Here is a 27,526-nt window from a genome sequence, read left to right on the forward strand (position 1 = left end):
TATATATATATATATATATATATATATATATATATATATATATATATATATATATATATATTTGTGTGTATATATATACATATATATATATACTGTATATATATGTTTAAATATATATATATAGAGATACATATATACAGTACATATATATGTATATCTATATATACAAATATATATGTATACATATATAGATACATACATACATATATGTATATATGTGTGTATATATATATATATATATATATATATATATATATATATATATATATATATATATATATATATATTAGAGATGTGCGGTTTGCGGTCTCATCCGCGGAGTCCGCGGATAAACCGCGGGTCGGGCGGGTGACATGACGAAAAAATAGATTTTAATTAGATTCGGGCGGGTGGCGGTTGAACCTTCCGGAAATATTTGATATACATGGTTCTGGGATCGGTATCCTTTACCATTCAAAGAGCCGTTTAAGACCCGTGTCACGAAGCGAAGAAGACAATAGGAGACGCTAATATTCTCTAGAATGACTGCACGCAGTCACCCAGATAATAAGTATTAGGGCGTGCTATGAAGCCATTGACTTTGTCGCCTTCTACAGCAGGTACGATCTACATGTCTCCACCCCGTGCGTCGGTAAGGTGGGCGGGGTTGGGGGCGCGGGGGTGTAAAATATATTCAGGAGTGTCACGATACAAAGGATTCTGGGTATTTGTTGTGTTGCGTTTATGTTGTGTTACTGTGAGGATGTTCTCCCGAAATGTGTTTTTCAATCTTTTTTGGTGTGGCTTCACAGCGTGGCGCATATTAGTAAGAGTGTTAAAATGGTTTATATCGCAACCATCAGTGTACTCTGTATCACCCAGTATGCCTTTCAATTTTGTACGTGTGATTGCAGAAGCTGCACACAACATGTTGACTGACTAACAATTGGTTTGCACATATTTTTGATGGTGTCAAAGGCAATGGCTTCACAGCACGCCCATATTCTTGTTATCAGGATGGAAGCCATTGGATGTTCGCGAGAACGTTAGTGGCTCCCATTGTCTTCATTACTCTGTGAAACGGGTTTAAATAGCCTTGTGAGTGGTAAAGTTGGCCGACCTCTGATGTATTTCAGCTGGCGGGCGGTTCTGGTTCTGATAAAATGTTGGTTCGGGTAGACGGCGGGTGAATGACGACTTTGGTGATGTGGTTACGGATGATATAATTGCCTATCCGCGCATCTCTAATATATATATATATATATATATATATATATATATATATATATATATATATATATATATATATATACATATAGAATACATTAGAAGAATGAATAGAATGGACTTTATTGTCATTATATTTGCATATAACGAGATTAAAGACTCCAATTTAAGGTGCGGTAGTGGGAACAATAGAAAATACAAGAGGTAATAAAGGAAAAAAATAACAATTGGAATAAACAGACTACTATCCAATTAAAGTAATAAGCAATCCTGTACAATATACAAAACACTATAGAAATACAAAATACTCTACAGTATACAGAACAAGACAAGAGTACCGAAGTAATAAATAACAATCAGTGTCGGACGTATTGCACTCGAAGGGTAGTATTGCACAGTAGGGTATTAGGGCAAGATATTTTATAGGGGTGAATTATTATTATTTTAAGTTAGAGTTCAACATGGTGACAGGTGTGGGAAAGAAGCTGTCTCTGATGCACCTGTAGCGCCTGCCCGATGGTAGCAGGTCGAACAGGTGGAAGCCAGGGTGTGTGCTGTGATGTGTTTTGCTTTCTTGAGGCAACGGGAGTCGTGTAGATCCTTCAAGGAGGGCAGGGGAACACCGATGATTTTCTACCGCTTATTCCCTTTGGGTCACGGGGGGCGCTGGTGCCTATCTCAGCTACAATCGGGCGGAAGGCGGAGAACACCCTGGACAAGTCGCCATCTCATCGCAGGGCCATGTATATATATATATATATATATATATATATATAAATGGGTTGTACTTGTATAGCGCTTTTCTACCTTCAAGGTACTCAAAGCGCTTTGACACTACTTCCACATTTACCCATTCACACACACATTCACACACTGATGGAGGGAGCTGCCATGCAAGGCGCCAACCAGCACCCATCAGGAGCAAGGGTGAAGTGTCTTGCTCAGGACACAACGGACGTGACGAGGTTGGGATTTGAACCAGCGACCCTCGGGTTGCGCACGGCCACTCTCCCACTGCGCCACGCCGTCCCAATATATATATATATATATATATATATATATATATATATATATATACATATACATATATATATATATATATATGTGTGTGTGTGTGTCGCAATAGTTTTATAGAGGTTACGGAAGGTAAATGAGGTATTTTTGGCGGTTTTTGAATGCTTTTTTAAGGTGATTTAGAAGTAGAATTGATTGCTCCCTTTAGCTGCATTGCTAGTCACCGAGATTGAGCCGTTTTTATATGTTCGAAAGAAGAATAAAAAGTAGTTTAGTCTCTCATAAGGATTGTAAACGATAGACATCCATCCATCCATTTTCTACCGCTTGTCCCGTTCGGGGTTGCGGGGGGTCGCTGGAGCCTATCTCAGTTGCATTCGGGCGGAAGGCAGGGTACACCCTGGACAAGTCGCAGGTATTATTCCAAAAAAGGTGCAGTCCCCCATAAAGTGACGATGAACTCCCTGGCAGTAGCAGTGTAGTAAATATTAATTATGTGTCGCTAATAAAAGCCTTACATGTTCAGTAGTGCTGTAAGTCTGCTGTGACAGTTATGTAAAAGTTTCTTAAAGACAGAGGAGGTGTGTACACTTGAAAGTGTGCAGGAGTCCATTACTGGATCAAACAGGGAAAAATGACAGTTTTTTGTTTATATGTGGCAGCGACCCCTGTTCGAGGTCAGCCGTCATAAGCTATTGTCCTGGCTGACAGGCCATCAATGGGATTTTAGGATCAATGCGCATTAGTTAGTCCGCTTATGTGATCAATGCGATGTGTAAAATAGGATCAACTGACCAATGATGGCAACTGTTGACAGCTGAGCCTCTTCGCAGCCTTAATGTCATTACAGTGCATTTATCCATGCAAATAAGAGAGTAGAAAAATAATAACGATGACGCTAAATTTTGAAAAGCGCTTGGTGTAATTTCCTATGTCGTGTTTTATTTTATTTTTTTGTAATCGTGTGATTTTTGAGATTAGGGTGGCAGTGAGCCCTTGATGGGGATGAAAGTACATGATTTCCTGTTTGGTAGAATGTGGAAAAAAAAAAAGATTGTATAAATCTGGTTAACATTCATCATCAGATATTAGGCCATGCAGCACTATGTTTTCTGTCCTACATGCATCGACCCATTTAAATTTTTAGGTATGCACGCTCAGTCAAACGTTTTTTCCCAAAAAATTGACGTTTTACAATGTCATAATAGTAATATTTATCCCCAGACACCATGCACGAGAAACATTTATCATCTCCCCCATTTTTAATGATGTTATGATGAAGGAAAACCCTCATTGGTCATGGACCAGAGATTAAAAATGAAGCAAGTCAGATCTTAAGGAGATGCTCCTTTCAAAGACTGTCTCGTGGTAGTTTTTTTTATAGTTCTAGTAGTTACAAGATACGGATCAAACTACATCACTATTACTCAATTAGTGGAACATGTTCTGAAATCTTGGTTTTGTTGAGTTTTCTTTGTAGACATTCCATAAGAGTGACATTACTATTCAGAATTGTTCTTACCTAAAACAGAATTTTATCAAAAAGAAAAAAAAACATAAGAATACAATACAAATTTGAATATTAAAAGTATTAAATCAAGCTAAATTTTAAAAAATTAAGGTATGATAAAAATGTGAATACAAAATTGTACTACCCTACTTAGTGTGTTTATGCCGGAACTACTCTTACATATCCACTTTAGAACAATAAGCCAGAAAAATGAATCCAAATTACACTACCCAAAACCAGTGAAGTTGGCACGTTGTGTAATTCGTAAATAAAAACAGAATCCAATGATTTGCAGCTCTTTTCAACTTATATTTAATTGAATAGCCTGCAAAGACAAGATATTTAATGTTCGAACTGAGAAACTACATTTTTGTTAGAACTTAATGGCAGCAACACATTGCAAAAAAAAGTTGACACAGGGGCATTTTTACCACTGTGTTACATGGTCTTTCCTTTTAACAACACTCAGTAAACGTTTGGGAACTGAGGATACATATTTATGAAGCTTTTCAGGTGGAATCATTTCCCATCCTTGCTTGATGTACAGTTTAAGTTGTTCAACAGTCTGGAGTCTTCATTGTGGTATTTTAGGTTTCAAATTGCACCACACATTTTCAATGGGAGACAGGTCTAGACTACAGGCAGGCCAGTCTAGTACCTGCACTCTTTTACTATGAAGCCACGCTATTGTAACATGTGGCTTGGCATTGTCTTGCTGAAATAAGCAGGGGCGTCCATGATAACGTTGCTTGGACGGCAACATATTTTCCTCCAAAACCTGTATGTACTGTATTTTTCGGACTATAAGTCGCAGTTTTTTTCAGAGTTTGGCCGGGGAGCGACTTATACTCAGGAGCGACTTATGTGTGAAATTATTAACACATTACCATAAATATCAAATAATATTATTTAGCTAATTCACGTAAGAGACTAGACGTATAAGATTTCATCGGATTTAGCGATTAGGAGTGACTAATTGATTGGTAAACTTATAGCATGTTCTATGTTATAGTTATTTGAATGACTCTTACCATAATATGTTACGTTAACATACCAGGCACCTTCTCAGTTGGTTATTTATGCCTCATATAACGTGCACTTATTCAGCCTGCTGTTCACTATTCTTTATTTTAAATTGCCTTTCAAATGTCTATTCTTGGTGTTGTGGTTTATCCAATAAATTTCCCCAAAAATGTGACTTATACTCCATTGCGACTTATATGTTTTTCCCCTTCTTTACTATGCATTTTCGGCATTTGCAAGTTATACTCCGGAGCGACTTATACTCCGAAAAATACGGTACATTAAAAAGTATACATATATTGAAAATAAAAATTTAAAAAAATAATTTAAATGTTTTCTTTGACTCAGACTCATTTTGTAGTCCAGTCGCCAGTCGGGTGGCATGCACATGCAGTTTGTGCTCTATCTGCATGTGCATAAACTAACAACTCGCAACTGTGAAAAGGTTCTCATCATTTCCTTAAAAGAGTCGTTCAAAAAACTTGGATTTGTTCGCAAACTTGGCGTGTCTACATGAGCCACGCCGTGTATATGCCCACATCTTCATACAGGACAACTGTGTACAAATGAAAACAGGACAAAAAACTTTGCTACAGATCTTAACTTTTTTTTTTCCTTCAGCCAACGGGCTAACCCAGATAATGCACAATGAAGACACACAGTCAAGAACAGGCGTGGATAAACACACCTCATTAGCATTAAAGCTACAGACACGTGTTCCCAGCCAAATTTTGTAAAAGCACATTTAAACTGTCTAAATTATATCATGAATTATTCCAATACACTATTATGTGGCATGTAAGACCGAAAAATAGTCTAACAAGGAAATCAAACCAGGACAAATCCACCTTCTTACTGTGGATTACTTTATTTTCTTACTCATCGCGTCCAGGCATTTATTTAAAAAAAAAAAAGAGAAAAGCAAATGCGTTTCTATAGGTGCAATAAGACATGATAGAGATTTAGACTATACAGACATATGTTGAGGACTGTTATGTGATCACATAAAGAACAAGAGCGACCGCCTTGCACGCTTTTCAGGAAGTTGTCATCGATTACGCCTGTCCTTTCCCACAACGCCGGCTCTCAGCAGGTCATGCGCGCCACTCCGAACTCCAGACTCACGACGGCCGGCTCCTCTTTGGCGAGCTCGCTGTTGTGTGTGCCCTCCAGCTCGCCGTAGCTCTGCTTGCGGCTCTCAGTGCCGCTGCTGCCCTCTACTGTCCGCTCAGTGTCTGTGCTCTCTGTGGCCTCCTCGCCTACCTCCTCGTGCTCGTCGTTCTCCTCTTGCTGCCGCTGCGCCTCTTTGTGGTTGACTGGCGCACCCAGGATGAGGGAGTTGGGGCGTGGAGGGAGGGGGTTGGAGAGTGAGTGCCGATCCCTGCTCGGAGGAGTGGCGGAGGGGTCAGCGGTCACGCCGAGCTGGTGGAGTCTCTAGATGCAATACAAAAATCATATTATTATAACAAGAGTACTCATTTTTTAACGATAATATGCAGCGGGGATATTTAACTGGCCCAGTAATGCTGACACATCAGTAGAACACTTTTGTCATATAGAGCAGTGGTCCCCAAAAATGTGTTTGAAATTACATCCATATAATCTATGGTCTTGTAGTTATTTTGATTTGAAAGAATCCCCACTTCGGCCCATGTGTTATACTATTGCACTTGACGGCGCCTCCATTGTGCGCAGTTACGGTAAACTAGCAAAATGAGTTACAGAGAAACAAACACAGGGGGATTAAAGGGAGTTTCCGGATAATGTGTGATAACACTGTGGTTATAAGTGTCATACACAAACTTTCATAGTTTTGTTATATCATATCACATTTTTAGTAGGAATGGGTATCATTCACATTTGAATCAGTATGGTACTGACTCCTGGTACGTAGGAATCGATACCTGTACTTAAATGTTGGTACTTTTGTGTGTGTTCAGATAAGTTGAATATTGTTATGTATCTTAAAAAAAAATCTTTTTTTTTCAAGCTGAGCTGTGCCGTTGAGTTGTTATCTTGTTTTCTTACACATCCGTGTCAAATTTGTAAGTGTCATATAGTACAGTGGTCCCCAACCTTTTTGTATCCGCGGACCGGTCAACGCTTAATAATTTGTCCCCATACCTGCCCCCAGACACATTTTTTTTCTTTAAATGTGGCCCCTGAGTCTTAATAATTGCCCAGGCCTTATTTATACTGTAAGTACTGTATTTGTTACGCACAAGATGTTTGATTGTAACATACATCTTAGTTTTTGTTGCCAAGTTATGGGTTGAAATACCTTTTTAAAATCCCTAAAGCTAATCGGTAGCATGTCAGTGGCAAATTCAAAGTTATTTATCATTGAGCTAACGCATTTTGTGGCGCCATACTCAAGTGGAGCCTGACTGTGCCTTTTTTTTACCGGGTGTCCAAGAAAGATTTGTAATTATGGCACAGTTGGATCTTACGTGAATCGGTACCCGGTACTACCGACATACTTTGGTCATGCGTTAATGTATTATTATTATTAGTGTGTGTTTACTCACACTCTCTAGTGCTTGCAGTTTGCTCTCTGCCTTGCGACTGTTCTCTCTCATAGTCAGAATGGTCTTCAAGATGGACTGTCGCGGGTGCATGGAGCGATCAAACTGGTGGTACATGTTTCTCCAGAACCTTTTATGCACCAACACACAAACCACACATTGAAAATCCTAGTCTAGACAATGTGAGGTGTCACAAAGATGCACACATGTGGTACGGACTTAAAATGGTAGGGCAAGGTGGATGGCTCCAACACCGGATGGCTTTCAACGAACGCTGGGCTGTAGAACGGATTTATGTAGTTGAGTTTTTCGCTCTGGAGGTGTGCCCACAGTGAGTGAGTCCGCTCTCTTAACCTGGGAATGTGAAAACATTGGTCAACACAGCTACCTACAGTACACTATACTATTCAGGCCTTCAAATACCATACAAACATTCATAATGCAAATTCTATAGAAACCATAAATACATTGCAGAACTTGTTAGCCAGTTAAAACAGTCACACATGTTTCAACTCAGTGGTTCTTTGTTGTGGACTCACTGCAGATCTTCTCTTTGCCTCTGATTGTTGCCCAGGAAGTTTCCGTACTGACACGAGTGCACGTGCTCGTGGATCTGCAGCAGGAACCACTCGCTGAACTCAAATGCCTGAAAAATAAAGACCCATTGTAGAACACATTAAGAGGATAATTATGGTGTCAAAACAGAGGCAAAATTCCTGCGCATGAAAAACAGACAATCCACACGTCGGCAAGGGTTTGCGCTCTCATTTTTTTCTTGCATGCAGACTATTTCCTCATTTTATGTTACAGCCTTATTCAAAAATGGAATAAATACAATTTTGTCCTCAAAATTCTACAAACAATACCTCATAATGGCAATGTAAAAAATTGTTTGTAGTTTTTTTTTCTAAAATGTATTTAGAATAAAAAAATAAAGAAAGAAATCACATGTACAAACCCCGTTTCCATATGAGTTGGGAAATTGTGTTAGATGTAAATATAAACGGAATACAATGATTTGCAAATCATTTTCAACCCATATTAAATTGAATGCACTACAAAGACAACATATTTGATGTACGAACTGATAAACCTTTTTTTTTTTGCAAATAATCATTAACTTTAGAATTTGATGCCAGCAACACATGACAAAAAAGTAGGGAAAGGTGGCAATAAATAATGATAAAGTTGAGGAATGCTCATCAAACACCTATTTGGAACATCCCAATGGTGTGCAAGCTAATTGGGAACAGGTGGGTGCCATGATTGGGTATAAAAGTAGATTCCATGAAATGCTCAGTCATTCACAAACAAGGATGGGGCGAGCGTCACCACATTGTCAACAAATCCGTGAGCAAATTGTTGAACAGTTTAAGAAAAACCTTTTTCAACCAGCCATTGCAAGGAATTTAGAGATTTCACCATCTACGGTCCGTAATATCATCAAAGGGTTTAGAGCAGGGGCTCTCACACTTTTTCTGCAGGCGAGCTACTTTTCAATTGACCAAGTCGAGGAGATCTACCTCATTCCTATTTATAATTTATATTTATTTATTTATGAAAGAGACATTTTTGTTAACAAGTTAATGGTGTTTAATGATAATACAAGCATGTTTAACACACATAGATTCCTTTCTTTCATGAAGACAAGAATATAAGTTGGTGTATTTGATTCTGATGACTTGCATTGATTGGAATTAGACAGTGGTGCTGATAACGTCCGCATTTTCAAATGGAGGAAAAAAAAAGTCCTCCTTTCTGTCCAATACCACATGAAAGTGGTTGGATTTGGCATCTCATTTGTCCAACTTGCATACTCGTTTTCAAACACTTTGTTATGAGAGTAGCATATGTGTGTGGCCCTTTAATGTCTGGCAGCAGGTGAGTGACTTCAGTGAGAGTGCGGGTGGGCAAGCAAGTGAGAAAGCGGTCGCTGAGGGCGGGGGAGAAATACATTGACATCAAACTCCGTAGCTTGCTAGCTTGTGCACGCTAGCTTTCTGAGACTCTTTTTTTGTTAGCACAGGCAGGATGAAACAGGTCTTTTATGGTGAAGACAGGAACTGTGCTGTCGGTCTTTAGAGTTTTGACAGTAGGTACGGAGTCTCTAGAAATAAAATGTGTTTCTCTGCGTCCGCCCTGTTAGTGATTTTTTTCTTAAATATGAGCTCGCAGCAGCCAGCGTCATCTCACAAGATCCTCGGGTGCCGAGAATGTCAAACAACTGACGAAAGTGAAGTCTTGGTATGATCGATGATTGCTCATTTTTATGTATATTTTTTAATGCCTGGCTTGAGATCGACTGACACACCCTCCGAGATCGACCAGTCGATCGCGATCGACGTAATGGGCACCCCTGGTTTAGAGAATCTGGAAAAATCACTGCACGTAAGCAGATAAGCCCGTGACCTTCGATCCCTCAGGCTGTACTGCATTAACAAGCAACATCAGGGTGTAAAGGATATCACCACACAGGCTCAGGAACACTTCAGAAACACACAGTCAGTAACTACATTTGGTTGCTACATATGTAAGTGCAAGTTAAAATTCTCCTATGCAAGGCGAAAACCGTTAATCAACAACGCCCAGAAACACCGTCGGCTTTGCTAGGTCTGAGCTCATCTAAGATGGACTGATACAAAGTGGAAAAGTGTTCTGTGGTCTGACGAGTCCACATTTCAAATTGTTTTTGGAAACTGTGTACGTCGTGTCTTCCGGACCAGGGAGGGAAAGAACCATCCGGATTGTTATAGGCGCAAAGTGGAAAAGCCCTCTTTGCAGCACTTCTCAAGCTCCATCAAGTAGGATGGGATGTGTGGGTGAGCAGGCATTTTAAGAACTCTCCAGAGATCTTTAATCTGATTCAAGTCTGGGCTCTGGCTGGGCAATACTCAAAGACATTTATAGAGTTGTCTTGAAGACATTCCTTTGATATCTTGGCCATGTGCTTAGGGTCTTTGTCCTGCCGAAAGATGAACTGTCGCCCCAGTCTGAGTTCAAGAGTGCTCTAAAGCAGGCCTTCATCTAGGATGTCTCTTTACATTGCTGCATTCATCTTTTTCTCTATCTTGTCAAGTCTTCCAGTTCCTGCCGCTGAAAAACATCCACACACCATGATGCTGCCACCAGCATGCTTCACTGTAGGGATGGTGATGAGCGGTGCCTGGTTTCCTCCAAACATGACATCTAGCATTCACACCAAAGAGTTCAATCTTTGTCACATCAGATCTGAGAATTTTTTTCTCATGTTCTGAGAGTCTTTCAGTTGCATTTTGGCAAACACGGGGTGGGCTTCCATGTGCGTTTATGAATGAATGGCTTCGGTCTGGCCACCCAAGCATACAGGCCTGATTGGTGGATTGCTGCAGAGATAGTTGTCCTTCTGTAAGGTTCTCCTTTCTCACAGAGGAATGTTGTAGCTCTGACAGAGTGACCATCAGGTTCTTGGTCACCTCCCTGATTACGGCCCTTGTCCCCCCGCGCTCAGGTTAGACGGACGGTCTGGTCCTAGTGGTTCCAAACTTCTTCCATTCACAGATTATGAAGACCACTGTGCTCATTGGGACTTTTAAGGCAGCAGATATGTTTGTGCCTCTAGGCTATCCTGTTTCGGAGGTCTATAGATTATTCCTTCGATTTTATGTTTGGTTTGTTATCTACCATGCACTGTCATGTGTGGGACCCAACCAACTGAATTTACCACAGGGGGAGTCTAATTAGGCTGTAGGAACATATTAAGAATGATCAGTTGAAACAGGAACGGAAACTTTTTAACTGAATACATATGTACATGTGATTTGTTTTTGTCTTTTTTTAATAAATTGCCAAAAAGCTCTAAATATATGTATATATATTTCACATTTTTATTGTGGGGTATTGTGTGTAAAATGTTGACGACAAAAATTAATTGATTCCATTTTGGAATTAGGCTGTAACAACAAAATGTGGAAAAAGCCTTCCGGATGCACTGTATTTCATTCAATACACATGTTTTACTCCACGATGACATTACTATCTATTATAATCTAATGCATACACACACCTGAGGGAACTGCTCAGACAGCTGCCAGACACACTCCAGGAATTGAGTGAAAATGGGAGACACTTCCTTTGGGTCACCATCCAACTGGTCACACCTGCAAGTCACAAGCCAGCATTATTAAATGTATAAAGGCAGACTTCTTGATAAAGCTCTTGCAAGATTGTGCAAATCAATTCAAATTAAAAAGTTATTGTAAATAAAACATCATTATTAATCTGATTAAAAATTATATTGCATTTAAATAAACCATTTGAGAGGAAGAATATGGATTAAAAAGAAATGGTATTAATTTGTGATGAATCAAAATAAATCCACTGCCACCCTGTGATTAATTTGCCTAAAAACGACAATGATTTGAAAACACAACTATTTATACAGTATTGACTGAAATATAGGAAAAAAAGAAATCTGAAATAAATCTAGAGATTTATACAGGCTTCCCCCAAGCATATCTTTTCCTACTGTCATTCACAAACACACCGGTGACCTCAAGATAGGCAGCTACAACAAGGCCAAGTTAGTAAACAAGATCAATTTGGTCCCAGTTGCCTCATATTATCATCTTAACCAATGGTCTCGTGGTTAAGAGTGTCCGCCCTGAGATCGGTAGGTTGTGAGTTCAAACCCTGGCCGAGTCATACCAAAGACTAAAAAAATGGGACCTATTTCCCTGTTTGGCACTCAGCATCAAGGGTTGGAATTGTGGGTTAAATCCCAAATATGATTCCCGGGCGCGGCCACTGCTGCTGCTCACTGCTCACCTCACCTCCCAGGGGGTGAACAAGGGGCTGGGTCACATGCAGAGGACAAATTTCACCACACCTAGTGTGTGAGTGAATCTCAGTGGTACTTTAACTTTATCTTATTGAGGGTTGTACTGTATTCGAGTGAATACAGTATGACAGGACGAATAGCAGTGACTGTTTCTGACCTGTCTGCAAACTTGTGGCCAAAGGAGATCCAATCTTTCTCTATCAGCACCTAAAAAAAAACACAACATGAGGGGAGGCAAGCAGGAAGCAAGGAGCTCCAAGAAAGGGACTTGTACCATGAAGCCCTTGATGGTGCGGTAATAGGGTTCCATGAGCAGGGACCCAAGAGAGCAGACCTGGGCGGTTCGGTCCCACCCGTCAGAACAATGAACCAACACGCTGGCACCTTCCACAGTCACCGCCTAGTGGTTGGATGATAGGACAACACCAAAACTCTCAATATGTCTTTTACATTTAATACAGAGTAGCAATTCGGTTGTAAAATGTGTATAAAGAAACTTAACAGTCCTCCGTGTAGGTTACTTGCGCAACATCACCATTAAGCATTTTTGGCAGGTTGTTGAGTCTGCATTTATTTAACACTGAAATGAGTCACCCATTGCTTTTTCCCCCCAAAGTCCAGTTTTAGCACCATACCTATAAACCAGCCAAAGCACGAGCTATGAGACAACTACACTGCTTAGCTACTACGGTCGCTTTCATGAGTGCAGATCCTTTGAACAAGCTCTTTTTCCTGAATGATGGTCTTGACAGTCTTGACCAAAGGATTTTTCTCCCTCTGAGCTTTTTATGTTCCTTTTCACTTCCATGGTGATGGGTTTCTTTTCTTTTCTGTGACACACTGCCACCAGAATACCCTGACTTGCACCTGGGAGATATGAAGTACAACAATTTAACGAACAAGTAGTGCTGTCAATTGTTGTTGTTTTTATCAAACTAAGCACACTTTTGAATTCTGATTAACCGGAATTAATCAGTTTCTGCTAAAGCCCTGCTTGTTTTGTTGCCGTTGTTTGTTATTCCATGTCTTTGTCGATGTACTAGTAGAATCCTGGCTACTGACTGCCTCAAAATGACTTTTTCTGAGTTGGTCCACTATTTCAACATTGTTGTTCTTGGATGTTTCATCATTGCCTTATGCGATTTTATGTGTTCTGCATTATTCCACCATTTTCTAATGTGTGCAAAACCAAATTAAAATTAAGTTTTGAAATTAATAAATAGGGCTGCATTCGTATCAACAAAATGTCATAAAATGAGGACCATTTATATAAGATAAATGGAAAGCTGAACTAAGATAAATGCAATAAAAAGATGAGTGTAGGTGGAATATGCCAATACTTCATGTCCATTGCTGGACTTCAGGGCACAAATGATTGTGCTCCATAAACTCTGCCTTGCAACAAGTACATGTTGTTATAACCAATCAGTCCCTCCAGGATTTCACAGATTTGTTTGTGTGATTGTTGTGGCCTAAAATGCCTGATTTCATGGCAGCATTTTAAAAAAGGTGTTTTAAAGTGTTTTTATTTACATTACATTCCCCTGTGTTTTTATAAAGTTGTAATAACTGGTTTGTTTTATTGTAAACCCAACCCTAAAAAGCACAGGATTTCGACCAATCTAACCAAATACGCATTTGAAATTTAAAATTTTTTAACAATTTGACCAGTACCCCCAGACTCTTGCAGGCTTTTTAAAACCTTGAATTTTCAGAAATTGTTCCCAAAGTGCAAGGGTTTTTCAGGTGTTTGATACTAAATAATTGAAAGTGGCATTAATGTGTTGTGGGGAGATTTGCTGAAGAAAAATTAACTGATGAAAAATTAAAAACAAAAGACTGAGAAAAGCATCTTCAAATAATGGCACACAAAATTTGCAAAACAGGCTTATTCAGCTACAACAAAGCACATGTTTTTACTGCAACAAAAATATCTCAGCCTTTTCATGAGAAATAAAATAAAAACTCTGTTAAAAATAATTTATGTTGAAGTCGAGTAAACAATATCCACTGTAACAATACCAAGTATAAGAGCCGTACACAGTGGACACCACAATGATTACGCCTTTTTTTTTTAACACAAAATATTTCATATTTGTTTATTGTTCATAAACCAATGAAATATGTCCCTGGACGAAGGAGGCCTTTATTATGACCCTGTAACTACTTGATATTGAATTGATACCAGAATTTGGAGCATCACCAAAAACGTATGTAAAGTAGCAAACTACAGAACATCCATCCATCCATTTTTTACCGCTTATTCCCTTTCGGGGTCGCGGGGGGCGCTGGCGCCTATCTCAGCTACAAGAACTACAGAACAATAAATTATTATTACATTTTAATATGAGTGTAGATAGAACATGTTAAAACAGAAAGAAAGCAGATATAACAGTAAATGTGTCATGATCAGTGTTTTCTGTTAGTTTTGGACTCCTTTTATTATTGCTTGTGCACCTGTGAGTTTGTTTCGGCACCATGGTTACTTGATTTTCCCCTGCTACTCATCAGAGACTCTATTTAAGGCTACCTTTGTTATCACACCGTTCTGCCTTCATTGTGTTTGCTGCATGCAACCTGTCGACGTTAGTTTTCTGCCTTGTATCTAATTTATGCCAAGTGTTTTGACTCAAGCCATACTATGTAAGTCTTGTTTGTTTTCTGCGCTAACTGTTTAGCCTTAGCTTCCGCGTGCGATCAGTACGTTGTTATTTTGTTTGTTCTGTCTTTGGGTACATTTATGATTTATGAGCAATAAATCTTATCCTACCTCACGCTGTCGTCCGGAGCCGTTCGTTCTGCATTCCAGGAGAACAACCGCGCAGCAAGCTGCGACCCCCCCATGTGACAAAATGAACAAATGGATAAGTAATCCATTCTTTTTTCTACTGCTTGTCCCTCATAATTTTGACAAAATATTAATATCAGAAATCACACAATATGTTACTTCATACGTCAGCAGCAAATTAGGAGCCTTTGTACGCTTACTGCTAAAACACAAGTTATCTTTGTAAATACCCACATTCTTCTTTGATTGCAATAAGAAACATATGTTGAATGTATCTTAAGATTTTCTGTTAATATAATGCAAATAATGAATTGTTTTGTGGTCCACTATTTTGAAAAGTATCGAAACACATGTTGGTATCAGTACCAAAATATTGGCATCGGGACAACCATAATGTATATACCAGTACATATAAAAATTGGCTTTATTATTAAATACAACGTTGATCCATCATCCTCTTGTTATGTTTGTTTGATATACACTACTGTATTGCACTTTATTGTGTTCAAAGTATCCATCAAAGTGTCTGCGGCTTAATTTGACTCAAAACGGGGAACCTCACATGGCCCGGACACGGAAAAGGATTGACAGATTGATATCTGTTAAATTGATAAATTTAACTATTGCTTCATAAATCATTTAATAGTGTAACTAATAAACGTGTATGAAATCTAGACCACATGGGGTGCCCGAACTTTACATATACAGACATAGTTTCCTCACGGTTGCTTTTAAAAATGCAAAATTGTTAATAGTGAAATTTCTATTTTGACAATGTGAATTCATTTGAAAAAAAGAACAAAGGTTATGTGGAGTAGAAAAAATGTTTTTTATTATAATAATCTTCCCCAAAATACGCATTGAAGTGTGTTCTATCCAATTACTCAACTAATCAAACAAAATAATCGATATAATACTCTTTTACTACATAATTGATAGTTGCAGCCCTATCAAATATGGACTTTGGTTGACACTCAGACCCATTATTCATATTTACATTGTTTTTTTAATGGAGAAATTTCACTGTGTTAGTTTTGACGTGTACCTTAGCCAGAAAGATTGCAGCATCCACAACAGCCTTGATGTGCCTCAACCAGCCACAGCTCTCCAGTCCTATCAGGAAGTCGCTCATGGTGAGAGACCTGTTTCCGGTAACTGAAGGCATACAAACAACATAAATGAGGCAGGACAATGAAATCTATTGTGTTAAGCAGCAAAGTTTCAAAGTCCAACCTTCCAGCAGCTTCTGCAAGCTGGTCCTCATCACGTGGATGTTCTCGATGCCCACAAACTGGAAGCGGATGTTGGAGTAGTTGTCCTCATTCTCGTACCCTTTGCCCGCCGCTCGGTTGGCGAGCGCGTTCAGCTGAGAAGATGAGGACATACAATGGTGTTTAAAAGAATAAAATAGTGGTTTTTAAAATAATACTCTTACTTTTGGCCTGGTGTCCATGACGTAAACAAATCGGCTGTTGTGGTTGGCCTTGCTGATGGCCTGAAGCATGCTCTCATCTTCTAAGCACCGTGCACTGAAGCCAGAGAGAGGCTGGCTGCACCGACACACTGCCGCCTGTCAACATTTGTACACTTTACAAACAGCGACTTTATGGCGGTGGACAAAACATACCTTCTTCTCTTGGTAGAAGTAAGTGAGCACAGGGAAGCGTCCTTTGCTCCTGAACTTGGAACTGCCCACTATGATGGGCTTACTGGCCGTGATGGGAACATACAGGTCGCGTGGATACGTCTCACAAATCTGTGGATCAAATAAATAAAAAAATGTAAAAGCTTGCATGAGACCAATGGTTTAATGTGTTCAATTGCATGCACTTTCCTGTGTGTTGCTCTGCCCAATAAAGGGTGCAAAAAATTGGTCATTGGTACCCTACACCAGTGGTCCACAACCTTTTTGAGACGTTTTTGAGTTTTGCAGATCTCCGAAGTCTCATTTTAGGGTTGAATGTGTCTTTTACTATTATTTCTGTTATGTGTCTTTTACTATTATTTTTGTTATGTCTATGGTAAAGCTTCACCGCCCCCTTTTGGACAAAAAGGAATAACACCTTCTGGTAAATTGAATTTGCTTGCAATTCCTTTCAAAATACAGAGTAGCATTTGATTTTCATGCCATCCCAATTGTTAGTATCTTTACGATATAGTCAATATTTGATATAAATACTATACATTTTTTAGACAAATGGTGATGATGCATGTTGATGACACATTTGAGCTGTTTCCAGCAAATTTGACAGCGACAACTGTGAAAAGATGCCGAGGACTAGCTTGACATGCTACACGACAGGCTGTCGAAGGATATAAAAAAAGCAAAGCTAAGGTCGAGCTCTTGAACGTAAACAAGAGTGGTAAAATCGATACAAATATTGACAGTAATGATATCAAGTATGTTATCAGTTGAGGGTCGATGATATAGTGACTAGATTAATCTTTTCTGATTAGCACAATACTGTTTTTTGTATTATTTACAAACTGTGGAAATATCAGCCAATAATATTTTTTATTTATGTTTAGTAATTTTTCACAATTTATTGTATATGGCTTGAAATATTGTATGTGATAAAAGGAAAAGGGGAAATCATTTTGAATAATTAATATTGTTACACCGCAATCCTGTGTTTTAGCCTGATTATAATTGTGATCTATTTTTATTTAACTAATACATTTTAAAAAAGAAACATGGACGTTGCTGTTTTTTTCTGCACACATTGTAATCTATTGGTTTGTCTATGCTCTATAAAAAACTAAAATTTAAATAAAATTAATCATCAATCTTGAAAATTTTAAGTTTCATTATAAGCAGTGGCATGGCCCTTGTAACTACATGATATTGGATTGATACCCAAATTTATAGTATCGCCCAAAACTAATGTAAAATATCCAAATAACAGAAGAATAAATGTTTATTACTTTTTAACAGAAGTGTAAATGTGAAAGTCCAGACATGTGAATATTGTGCAAAAGCTCATTAATTTCAGCAATGTGAGATATGTCAAGCCTTTATCTTAGTATACAATTGTGATGATCATGCCTTATAGTTTTTGAAAACCCCGAATTTTCGAAGATTTTCAATTTAACATTTTCATAAGCTCCAAGCAATAATTACTAAAATTATATAAAAAAAAATCTTAAAATACATTGCCTTGTATGTTTTGATTCCATGTCATTAATTAGTTTCACCTTGTAAATGTAATTACTGGACCAAACAAGCCTTAGTACGATACGATTAAAATGTTTTGAGTTTCAGTTGTAGGTAGAACCCCATAATAATCTACTATTAACAGTAAATTAACAAGTATTAGCAATAGTTTTGAGAAAATAATACAACTGGAAATGACACAATATGTTACTGCATAGGACAGCAGCTAAATTAAGAGCTTTTGCAATCTATTTTGAAATGGTTCCATTATCATTTAAATGCAAATATAGTATATGGTAGTATATTGCTACTGCAGCAGGCTGCAATATATAATCGCAGTATCGATTTTACGCTATTTCATCCTTTCCTAAATGCAAGACCCAAACATTATCCACCTTGTAGTCTCGGTTGACGTCGGTGAGTTGCCATTGGTCACAGGGGACGCCCATCCTCTCAAATTCCGCTCCCAGGTCAATAAGTTGCCACCCTTCCTCCCGCTGCTGGTCATTCTGTTTGGGGTTGTAGGAGAAGGCGTAGAGCTCATCGTACGACTCTGCACACAAAGAAGGATGAAGTCAAAAAGACGGTGTGTGTGTACACGGTCGGATGCGGTGAAACCCACCAGGCCGCAGAAGGCGCAAGAGCGAGCTGTAGACGTCGTGGCAGTCGCGTTCTCGCTGCACCACGAAGTGAACCACTCGGAAGTTACGACACTGAATGACCAATGGACATCCCGTGGTGGTGAGGGAGAGCTTCTCCACGGAAGCGATGTGGTGGTGCAAAATCTGCAGAAAAGACAGGAAGTTCATACAAATCATGTGAAGACGAAATGCAAGTCTTAAGTATTTTTTTTTTACACTCACATGTCATTCTGGTTTTGACCTAGCTCATTTTTATATGTGGATGTTTTATTGCAATAAAGTACATGTCCTATATGTACTCGTACACATCTTCCAGATGTACAATAGTACAACCAAAAAGTTATACATTTTTCAAATTATTTTTCTAATTTTACTGGTACTTGTGTACATTTGTTGGTGGAATAGCTTTTAGTGAACTATGTTACACCTTTCTATAATTAAAATAAATGTTTTATTGCACTCATGCACATCTATATGTATAACTTTTTATTGCACTCGTTTTACATTTATAATGACAGTTTTATTTATCCTTATTCGTCAAAAAGTTTGTTTTACCACAATATTTTTTAAATATATTTATGATGGATTTTTATAACACCCTAGTACATTTTCTATATGTACAGTAGCTTTTCTATTACATTATTGTGTATTTTTTAGGTTTATAATGGGTGTTTGATTGCACTCAAGAATATATTCTGTACATAGAATACCTTTTTTTTTAAACTACCAGTATTGAAACGTTTCTGTACATCTATCATCATGGGGTATCAGGCTTGTTTGCAGGCATTGATGATCATGGCTCTCCAGTCTTCTCTGTCGTCCGCTCTGTGTATGAGTTGTATATTATTGATATTTCCGATAACATTTCTTAGGTTGTTGATATATGTTGTTCGTTTTCAACCTGGAGCTTTCTTTTCTGCTAGTTTTCCTGTTAACATCAATTTTTTTAAGCTGTCTTTTCTAATGATATGTCTGAGGAGTTTCAGTTGCCTATTTCGAATCGTTGCAATTAGAGATCTTCTTGTTTTTGCTGTCGCCAATACCTCTTCATTACTTTGCTTTTCAGTCCATGACATGCAAAGTATTTTTCTGAAGAACCACATTTCAGTTGCCTCTAATTTTCTCAGTTGTTGATTGTTTAAAGTCTGGCAATCACAGCTGTAAAGTAGGACGGACCATAAATACGTTTTGAGGACTCTTAGTTTGGTGTCAATTGAGATGTTTCAAATATAAGACTCGGTTTGTTGAAGCTGTCTTTTGACATGGCAATCCGTTTGTTTATCTCTTTTTCACACCTACCATCAGATGTAACTGTGACACCCAGGTATTTGAATTGATCCACTTGTATTATATTCTTGGTATTACATGTGAGGTTACATGCAAGTGGATGTGGTTTCTTGGAAACTGTTCTGCATTTGGTTTTGTTAAGGTTTAGAGCCAGTCCGTTTACTTCACTGTGGGCGACTACTTTGTTCAGGATGTTCTGTCGTTTTTTTTCTGGTCTGCCAGTAGCAAAGTGCCATCTGCATATCTGAGGTTGTACATCTATAATTAATGTTTTATTAGACTTGTGTACATCCTTGTGATCAGTAGCTCTTGTATTGCCCTATTGTACATCTTACATGTATGATCAATATTTTACTACACTTTTGTACTAATCTATAGGTATAATAAAAATTTTACTGCACTATTGCACATGTTTTATATCTATAAAGGATGTTGTATTACACTTGTGTACATCCTTACATGTAGATTTGCCTTTTATTTGAACTATTGTGCTCTGTAATCTTTCAATGTCCGGTGTGTTCTCTGATGTTTCCCTCTGCAACGAAACCACATAATTTCCCCGTTGTGGTATGAATAGTTTATCCTATCTTTTTTGTTATACTTATGAAGGATGTTTTATTGCACTCGTTTATGTCTTCTATACAGAATGTATAGTATATTTTTATTCCACTATTGTACACTTTTTTACATTTATAAAGGAAATGTAATGTAAATAGTTTGTTATTACTCTCTTGTTCAGTTCACGATAGTTAATTTATGTATTTCATTCATAAAAAAATCTAACAAAAAAATGAAATAAAAATAAATAAATAAACATAGCATTAAGGTGGCAGAGGGGTTAGTGCGTCTGCCTCACAATACGAAGGTCCTGCAGTCCTGGGTTCAAATCCAGGCTCGGGATCTTTCTGTGTGGAGTTTGCATGTTCTCCCCGTGAATGCGTGGGTTCCCTCCGGGTACTCCGGCTTCCTCCCACTTCCAAAGACATGCACCTGGGGATAAGTTGATTGGCAACACTAAATTGGCCCTAGTGTGTGAATGTGAGTGTGAATGTTGTCTGTCTATCTGTGTTGGCCCTGCGATGAGGTGGCGACTTGTCCAGGGTGTACCCCGCCTTCCGCCCGATTGTAGCTGAGATAGGCGCCAGCGCCCCCCGCGACCCCGAAAGGGAATAAGCGGTAGAAAATGGATGGATGGATTAAAGTAAAATATGAATGAAAAGGAGCAAAAAGAAGTTAAAAACATATATCTGCCCCCTATTTTCACAAATATAACAAATGACTTTGAATGTTGGCCACTACAAAGCCATATTTTCATTTTCCATCCATCCATCCATTTCCTACCGCTTATTCCCTTTGGGGTCGCTGGTGCCTATCTCAGCTACAATCAGGTGGTAGGCAGGGTACACCCTGAACAAGTCGCCACCTCTTCGCAGGGCCTATTTTCTGTTTACAACAATTAAATCAATAATGAAGATATTATTCTACTCAGTCATATATTTTCAGCATCATGATTTTTTTTTTTAATACAGAAAGAGATTTACATTGTTTTATTCTACTCTGAAGTTTGTTCAATAAACTAACACTTCTGCTTGAAATATTTATTTCTATTATCACTGTTCTAAATGTAGATGTATTGAGTGCAGTTCCTCTGAGATTATAATTACTTTCTCTTTTTACAAATCTGTTTTGGATGTTTGGTAGAATTGTTGCATGTGGTATGTACATGATTTTTAGGGTATTATACTCCGCCATTTCATGAAATTTTAATAAATTTAACTGATTCTTAGGGCTCTTTTCCGCAGAAGGAAGGAAGATTGGATTGGACATCGACATGTAGAATAGCATTTTTAGTACACTATTTTAAATGTTTTAATATTTATCATGGTTGTTTCACTGCATTTGTGTACATTTTCTTTACAATATTGTACATTTTCTATATGTAGAATATCTTCTATACTGCACACTTTCACATCCATATTAGTGTAACAGTGTTTTACTGCACTATTTTACATTTTTCAATGATTAATAGCTATTTCATCACACACTTTTTATTTAAATTCTTAAATGTATAATTGCTTTTTAATAATAGCCTTTTTTTGCTTTTTTTTTTACATTTGTATATGTGGATTATTATTGCATTCTTAGGGTGCTTATTACTGGTGCCTGTAAATAAAATACAATAATATTCAATATTGTATATGTAATGAAGTAGTGCATCAAAAAAACTGATTGTATTCTAGCCATGACTTGCTTTTTAATCAAAAATGACAACAAAAAATGACTTGCATATGCACAAAAACGCCATGTAACATGGATCCACTCACCCAAATCTCTTGCCCGGCAGACGTTGAGCTGTTGGATCCGCTCTCCACAAAGATAAGGTGCGTGGCTGTGAGGTACAGTGTGCCGCTGGTGGACTTGTTGTTGAAGCGATCCAACAGCCGCACCTGCTCCACCTGCAAGCACACATCCAAAAACAGTCAAGGGTGGGCACTGAAATTAAAAAGACTTGATTAGTAATGTTGTGCATCACGATGCCAGCTGCAGTGATACTAATCCTCACCACCTTCTGGCGTTTGCCATCCACTGCCATAATACAGCCGTCAGGATGCAAAGACATTGATTATAATGATTATTAATTAGTAGAGTGCACCACTTCATTGTAACTCATTCTCTGTATGATTGATTGTTTTTGTTTAGTCCCTGAAAATAAGAAAAAAGTGTGTTTAAAAGGAAAAAAGAACTCTTCTTCCTCCTATCTAGGAAATCGCAAAAAGCCGCTGCCTGACCAAGGATCAAAATAACTGTAGAGATGCCTTCCACTCCCACCAATGACTGTTTTCACTGCTGGACTCTAGAAAGAGGTTCTGCAGCCTCTGTAGCAGAACCTCCAGGTTCTACAACAGTTTCTTCCCTCAGCCATAAGACTCTTGAACGAGTCACAATAATCCCCTCAATTCCCCCCAAAAACTGATTAACGCGCTGGAATATAAAGACAATATAACATACATCCAGAAACGTGGATGCATATGCAAAAGTCCAATATATTTGAACCAAGAACCTGAGGATTCCTGGTTCCATCCCCACCTTCTACCATCCCAGTCACGTCCGTTGTGTCCTTGAGAAAGACACTTCACCCTTGCTCCTGATGGGTCATGGTTAGCGCCTTGCATGGCAGCTCCCGCCATCAGTGTGTGAATGGATGAATGTGGAAATAGTGTCAAAGCTCTTTGAATTCCTTTAAAAAAAAGGTAGAAAAGCGCTATACGGCTATACGGCGTGGCGCAGTGGAAGAGTGGCCGTACGCAACCCGAGCGTCCCTGGTTCAATTCCCTCCTAGTACAAACCTCGTCATGTCCGTTGTGTCCTGAGCAAGACACTTCACCCTTGCTCCTGATGGGTGCTGGTTAGCGCCTTGCATGGCAGGTCCCTCCATCAGTGTGTGAATGTGTGTGTGAATGGGTAAATGTGGAAATAATGTCAAAGCGCTTTGAGTACCTTGAAGGTAGAAAAGCGCTATACAAGTACAACCCATTTATTTATTTATCATTTATTTATACAAGTACAACCCATTTACCATTATTTATCTGTACAGTAATTTATTTATATCTGCACCTTATTGCTCTTTTATCCCAATGAGCTAATGCAACAAAATGTTGTTCTTATCTGTACTGTAAAGTTCAAATTTTAATGACAATAAAAGGAATTCTAGATCAGTCTAAGTCTAAGTTAACTTGACTTATTGTCCAAAGTGTTGCAAAACATGAAGTTTAAGCAGACCTTATGTGCATTGTGATCTGAGGAGAATTGCTAGAGTGGAGTGATGTGTTAGGCATATTTTACCACATAATTTGTGTTAAACTCTAATTTCCACCAATTTTGGGGGTCTTCAACTTTTGATGTTCCACTTTTATCTGAATAACTGAAGTCATTTGGTGTTGTTTTGCAGCTAAGAATGAGGGTAAAATTGAAGATACTTGAGTTTTACTGAAGAGCAATGCAGTTCCTGTCCAATTTTACTATGCACAAGTTGAATGTTTACCCAGGTCACATGCTCTTTTTTTCCCCAAACACTGATTATGACACACTAGCTGTAAGGATATGGCCGGATTTTGCACCTAATGCTAATGCACAGTTCATAGTATCCATATTCTCCTTGACAGTCACTAGCACGCTGTTCCGTGGTTAAAAGGAGGATGTTGCTTTTTGTCACTTCAAACTCCGCAAATTGATAATTTGCAAAAATTCTTGTTGACTCAGACATACTTTTGTTTCCTCTTTCCTGTCCTTGTCAAATACTTGACAGCATGTGGGTGAAATACAGGAAGTCGGTGGGAGAGCAAGTAAGAGCGGAATAGACCATAATATGTATAACGTTCATTGTTTGGGTGTACTGTAAAAAAAAAAAAATCCAAAAAAATTACAGTTTGCAATCACACAAACGAATTGAAATGCTGTGAATAGCACCACCCCTTCGCTCCTTTCTGCAATACTACCCTTCGAGTGCAATACGTCCGACACTGATTGTTATTTATTACTTCGGTACTCCTGTCTTGCTCTTTATATTGTACAGTATTTTGTATTTTGTACTTCTATAGTGTTTTGTATATTGTACAGGATTGCTTATTATTTTTATTGGATTGTAGTCTGTTTATTTCAATTGTTAGTTTTTCCTTTTTACCTCTTATGTCATTTATTTCACCCCATACTTGTTCCCACTACCGCACCTTAGGTTGGAGTCTTTAATCTCGTTATATGCAAATATAATGACAATAAAGTTCATTCTATTCTATTCTTTCCAATATTTAGCTCTTCTTTTTTATCTTCAGTGACTTAGTCTGAGGTGACAGACTTGCACAAACCAATTCAGTATGAGCCCCTTCAGTTTGCTTTGTATTTCCATTTTTTTATTTTTTTTTTAGTTGAGTTTGAGTTTATTTCGAACATGCAAGCATACAACATGTTATGTTATGTTAGGCCTTAGTATTCCCTGAGGAACATAGTTCGCCGACGAAAGCCTTCCATCCATTCCGGTCTTGTGCCCTACGGTCGAGTGGTTGCCATGACAGCCCCTCAGCCCTCATCTCCTGTTCCGTGCTTCTTCTCCAGGTTGTTCTTGGTCTCCCTATGTTTCTTTTTCCCTTTATGTTCCATGTTAGTGCCTGTTTCGTAATTGATTTATTAGGTTTTCTGAGTGTGTGGCCTATCCAGCTCCACTTCCTTCTCCTGATTTGCAATTCCACTGGTTCTTGTTCGGTGAGTTCCCACAGGTTGGCATTGGTGATGGTGTTTGGCCAGTAGACTCCTAGGACCCGACGGAGGCAACGGTTTACAAATGTCTGAAGTTTAGTGAGTGTGCTATTGGTGGTTTTCCATGTTTCTGATCCTTACAGCAGGATGGATTTGACATTTGAGTTAAATATTTTTAGTTTGGTTTTGAGAGAAATGTTTTTTGCTCTCCATATTTTGTTTAGCATGTTGAATGATGTTCTTCCTTTCCCTATTCTGGATTTGACACCTTCATCTGCCCCTCCATCTATACTGATTATGCTCCCCAAGTATGTAACACTGACTACCTCCTCTAATTGATTATGGTCCATTGTTATTGGTGTATTGTTCTTGGGATTGATACGCATTACCTTTTTTTTTGTGAATTGATCTTAAGCCCAAGAAATGCAGCAGCTCTTTGTTGTTTTTGTGATTTGTCCTGCATCTGTTGGTGAGTGTGAGCCAGGAAAGCTAGATCGTCTGCAAAGTCTAGGCCGGTGGTTCTTAACCTTGTTGGAGGTACCGAACCCCGTTAGTTTCATATGTACATTCACCGAACCCTTCTTAGTGAAAAATAAAATGTTTTTTTTTTCAAATTCAAGGCTAAGTTATGTGTTGTTGGTAACACTTTAGTATGGAGAACATATTCTAAGTAACAAAGACTTCATTTGGAGTTATTTGATTAGGATTAGGGTTAGAGGGCTAGGGTTATAATGAGGCCATGCCGAATAAGGCATTAATAAGTACTTAATAATGACTAGTTAGGAGCCAATATGTTACTAATTTGCATGTTAATAAGCAACTAATTAGTGGTGAATATGTCCCCCATACTAAAGTGTTACCATGTTTTTTTTACTGGCGCACAAAATGAACCGTGCATGAACATCACCTTGTTCAAAGAACAAAATCGACACTAAACTCACACTAGACTGCATAAACTCACAACAAATTACACACTTGCAAATCAGTGTGACTTCTGCTGTTGCCGTATCCGTAATATGCCGATAGGGAGAAGTTTGTATTTACACGATGAGTCGGGTGTGTTTTGACCTCTGCCGAACCCCTGAGGCCAACTCACTGAACCCCTAGGGTTCGGTCGTACCCAGGTTAAGAACCACTGGTCTAGGTCCTCCAGTTGTTCGGTAAGGCTCCACTGTATGCCGGTTTTGCTGTACAACATGATACATCACAATTTCCAGTTTCTCTTTTCAACATGTTGGCAGAAATCCATCCATCCATTTTCTACCGCTTATTCCCTTTTGGGGTCGCGGGGGGTGCTGGCGCCTATCTCAGCTACAATCGGGCGGAAGGCGGGGTACACCCTGGACAAGTCGCCAACTCATCGCAGGGCGTTGGCAGATATATCTTTGAAAAATGTGTTTTGTGGCCTTTAAGAGAACTCAAAAACATCCACGCCGCATTTCGAAGTAATCTTTCACTAAGAATGCATGAAATTAAATGTGCAAGCTTTGATAACTGGAAACATACATAGAAAAGGGCAAAATAAAACAGCTCACGGACTTGTCTCTTAGGACAGTGGTCCCCAACCACCGGGTCGCAGAATAATTTTTTCATAATTTATTTATTTTTTTGTTATTATTTTATTTAATTGTATTAAATCAACATAATAAACACAAGATAAACTTACAATTAGTGCACCAACCCACAAAACCTCCCTTTTTCATGACCAATTTTCTCGGGACAAATTATCAAGCGTTGAACGGTCCGCAGCTACAAAAAGGTTGGGGACCACTGTCTTAGGACACCTGCACGCCAGGATGCATTTACTCCATATAATGCACAGTGAGCATACACAATTATTGACAAATGTTATTGATTAATCGGCCTTACAACGTGAGGCCGAGTGGCTTGTCTTGCCTCTCATCCGCTGCAATTAGCAAGAAATGTTAGCTACCTTTGGGGTTCGGATGTGTTCCATGTCTCCCCAGTCGTAACAGATGTTGTCAGCGACACCAAAGTTCACACAACGCCTTCCGTGTATAGCTCTATCATTGATTGGGTGGTAATTGAAAGAGCAACGCAAACAAACGGTACGATGTAGACCGCATTCGATGCGTGTTTACTGTTTATTGTCAATTACTTTGCTCCCGCATCCGCGTAAAGCCTTCGATAATGACGGCAACGCCTTAGGTTCACGGTTTTTCAAAATAAGAGCCCAAGAGGGGACCCCATGCAGGCTAAAACCATTTAATCCAATGATACATTAGACCAAAATTCATATTTTAGAAAGAGTTGGATTAAACCGTAGCTGTTTTTTAGTTGTGTCGTATTAT

At 38.6% G+C, this 27,526-nt stretch overlaps 1 protein-coding gene across 1 annotated transcript; it reads right to left on the reverse strand.

Moving 5' to 3' along the window:
• Positions 1–5,596: 5,596 nt before the first annotated feature.
• On the reverse strand, positions 5,597–27,376 carry mtmr6 (myotubularin related protein 6). The gene is made up of 15 exons (XM_061921988.1): positions 27,148–27,376; positions 22,289–22,420; positions 18,659–18,821; positions 18,432–18,589; positions 16,510–16,638; positions 16,318–16,452; positions 16,116–16,248; positions 15,928–16,037; positions 12,369–12,494; positions 12,252–12,301; positions 11,321–11,414; positions 7,818–7,924; positions 7,498–7,632; positions 7,282–7,408; positions 5,597–6,187 (listed from the first exon to the last, which is right to left on the reverse strand). The coding sequence occupies exons 1-15, from the start codon at positions 27,169–27,171 to the stop codon at positions 5,840–5,842; spliced, it is 1,971 nt and encodes a 656-aa protein (XP_061777972.1). The 5' UTR covers positions 27,172–27,376; the 3' UTR covers positions 5,597–5,839.
• Positions 27,377–27,526: the final 150 nt, after the last annotated feature.

Source organism: Nerophis ophidion, linkage group LG15 (genome assembly GCF_033978795.1).
Source record: "Nerophis ophidion isolate RoL-2023_Sa linkage group LG15, RoL_Noph_v1.0, whole genome shotgun sequence".
NCBI classification, from domain to species: Eukaryota; Metazoa; Chordata; class Actinopteri; order Syngnathiformes; family Syngnathidae; genus Nerophis; species Nerophis ophidion.

Coding starts and splice junctions, on each gene's coding strand:
- mtmr6 (XM_061921988.1), bottom strand. CDS start 27,171: ATGGAACACATCCGAACCCCAAAG. Junction 12,302..12,368: donor GCACCATCAAGGGCTTCATG/GTACAAGTCCCT, acceptor GTTTTTTTTTAG/GTGCTGATAGAGAAAGATTG. Junction 6,188..7,281: donor AACTGCAAGCACTAGAGAGT/GTGAGTAAACAC, acceptor TATTGCATCTAG/AGACTCCACCAGCTCGGCGT.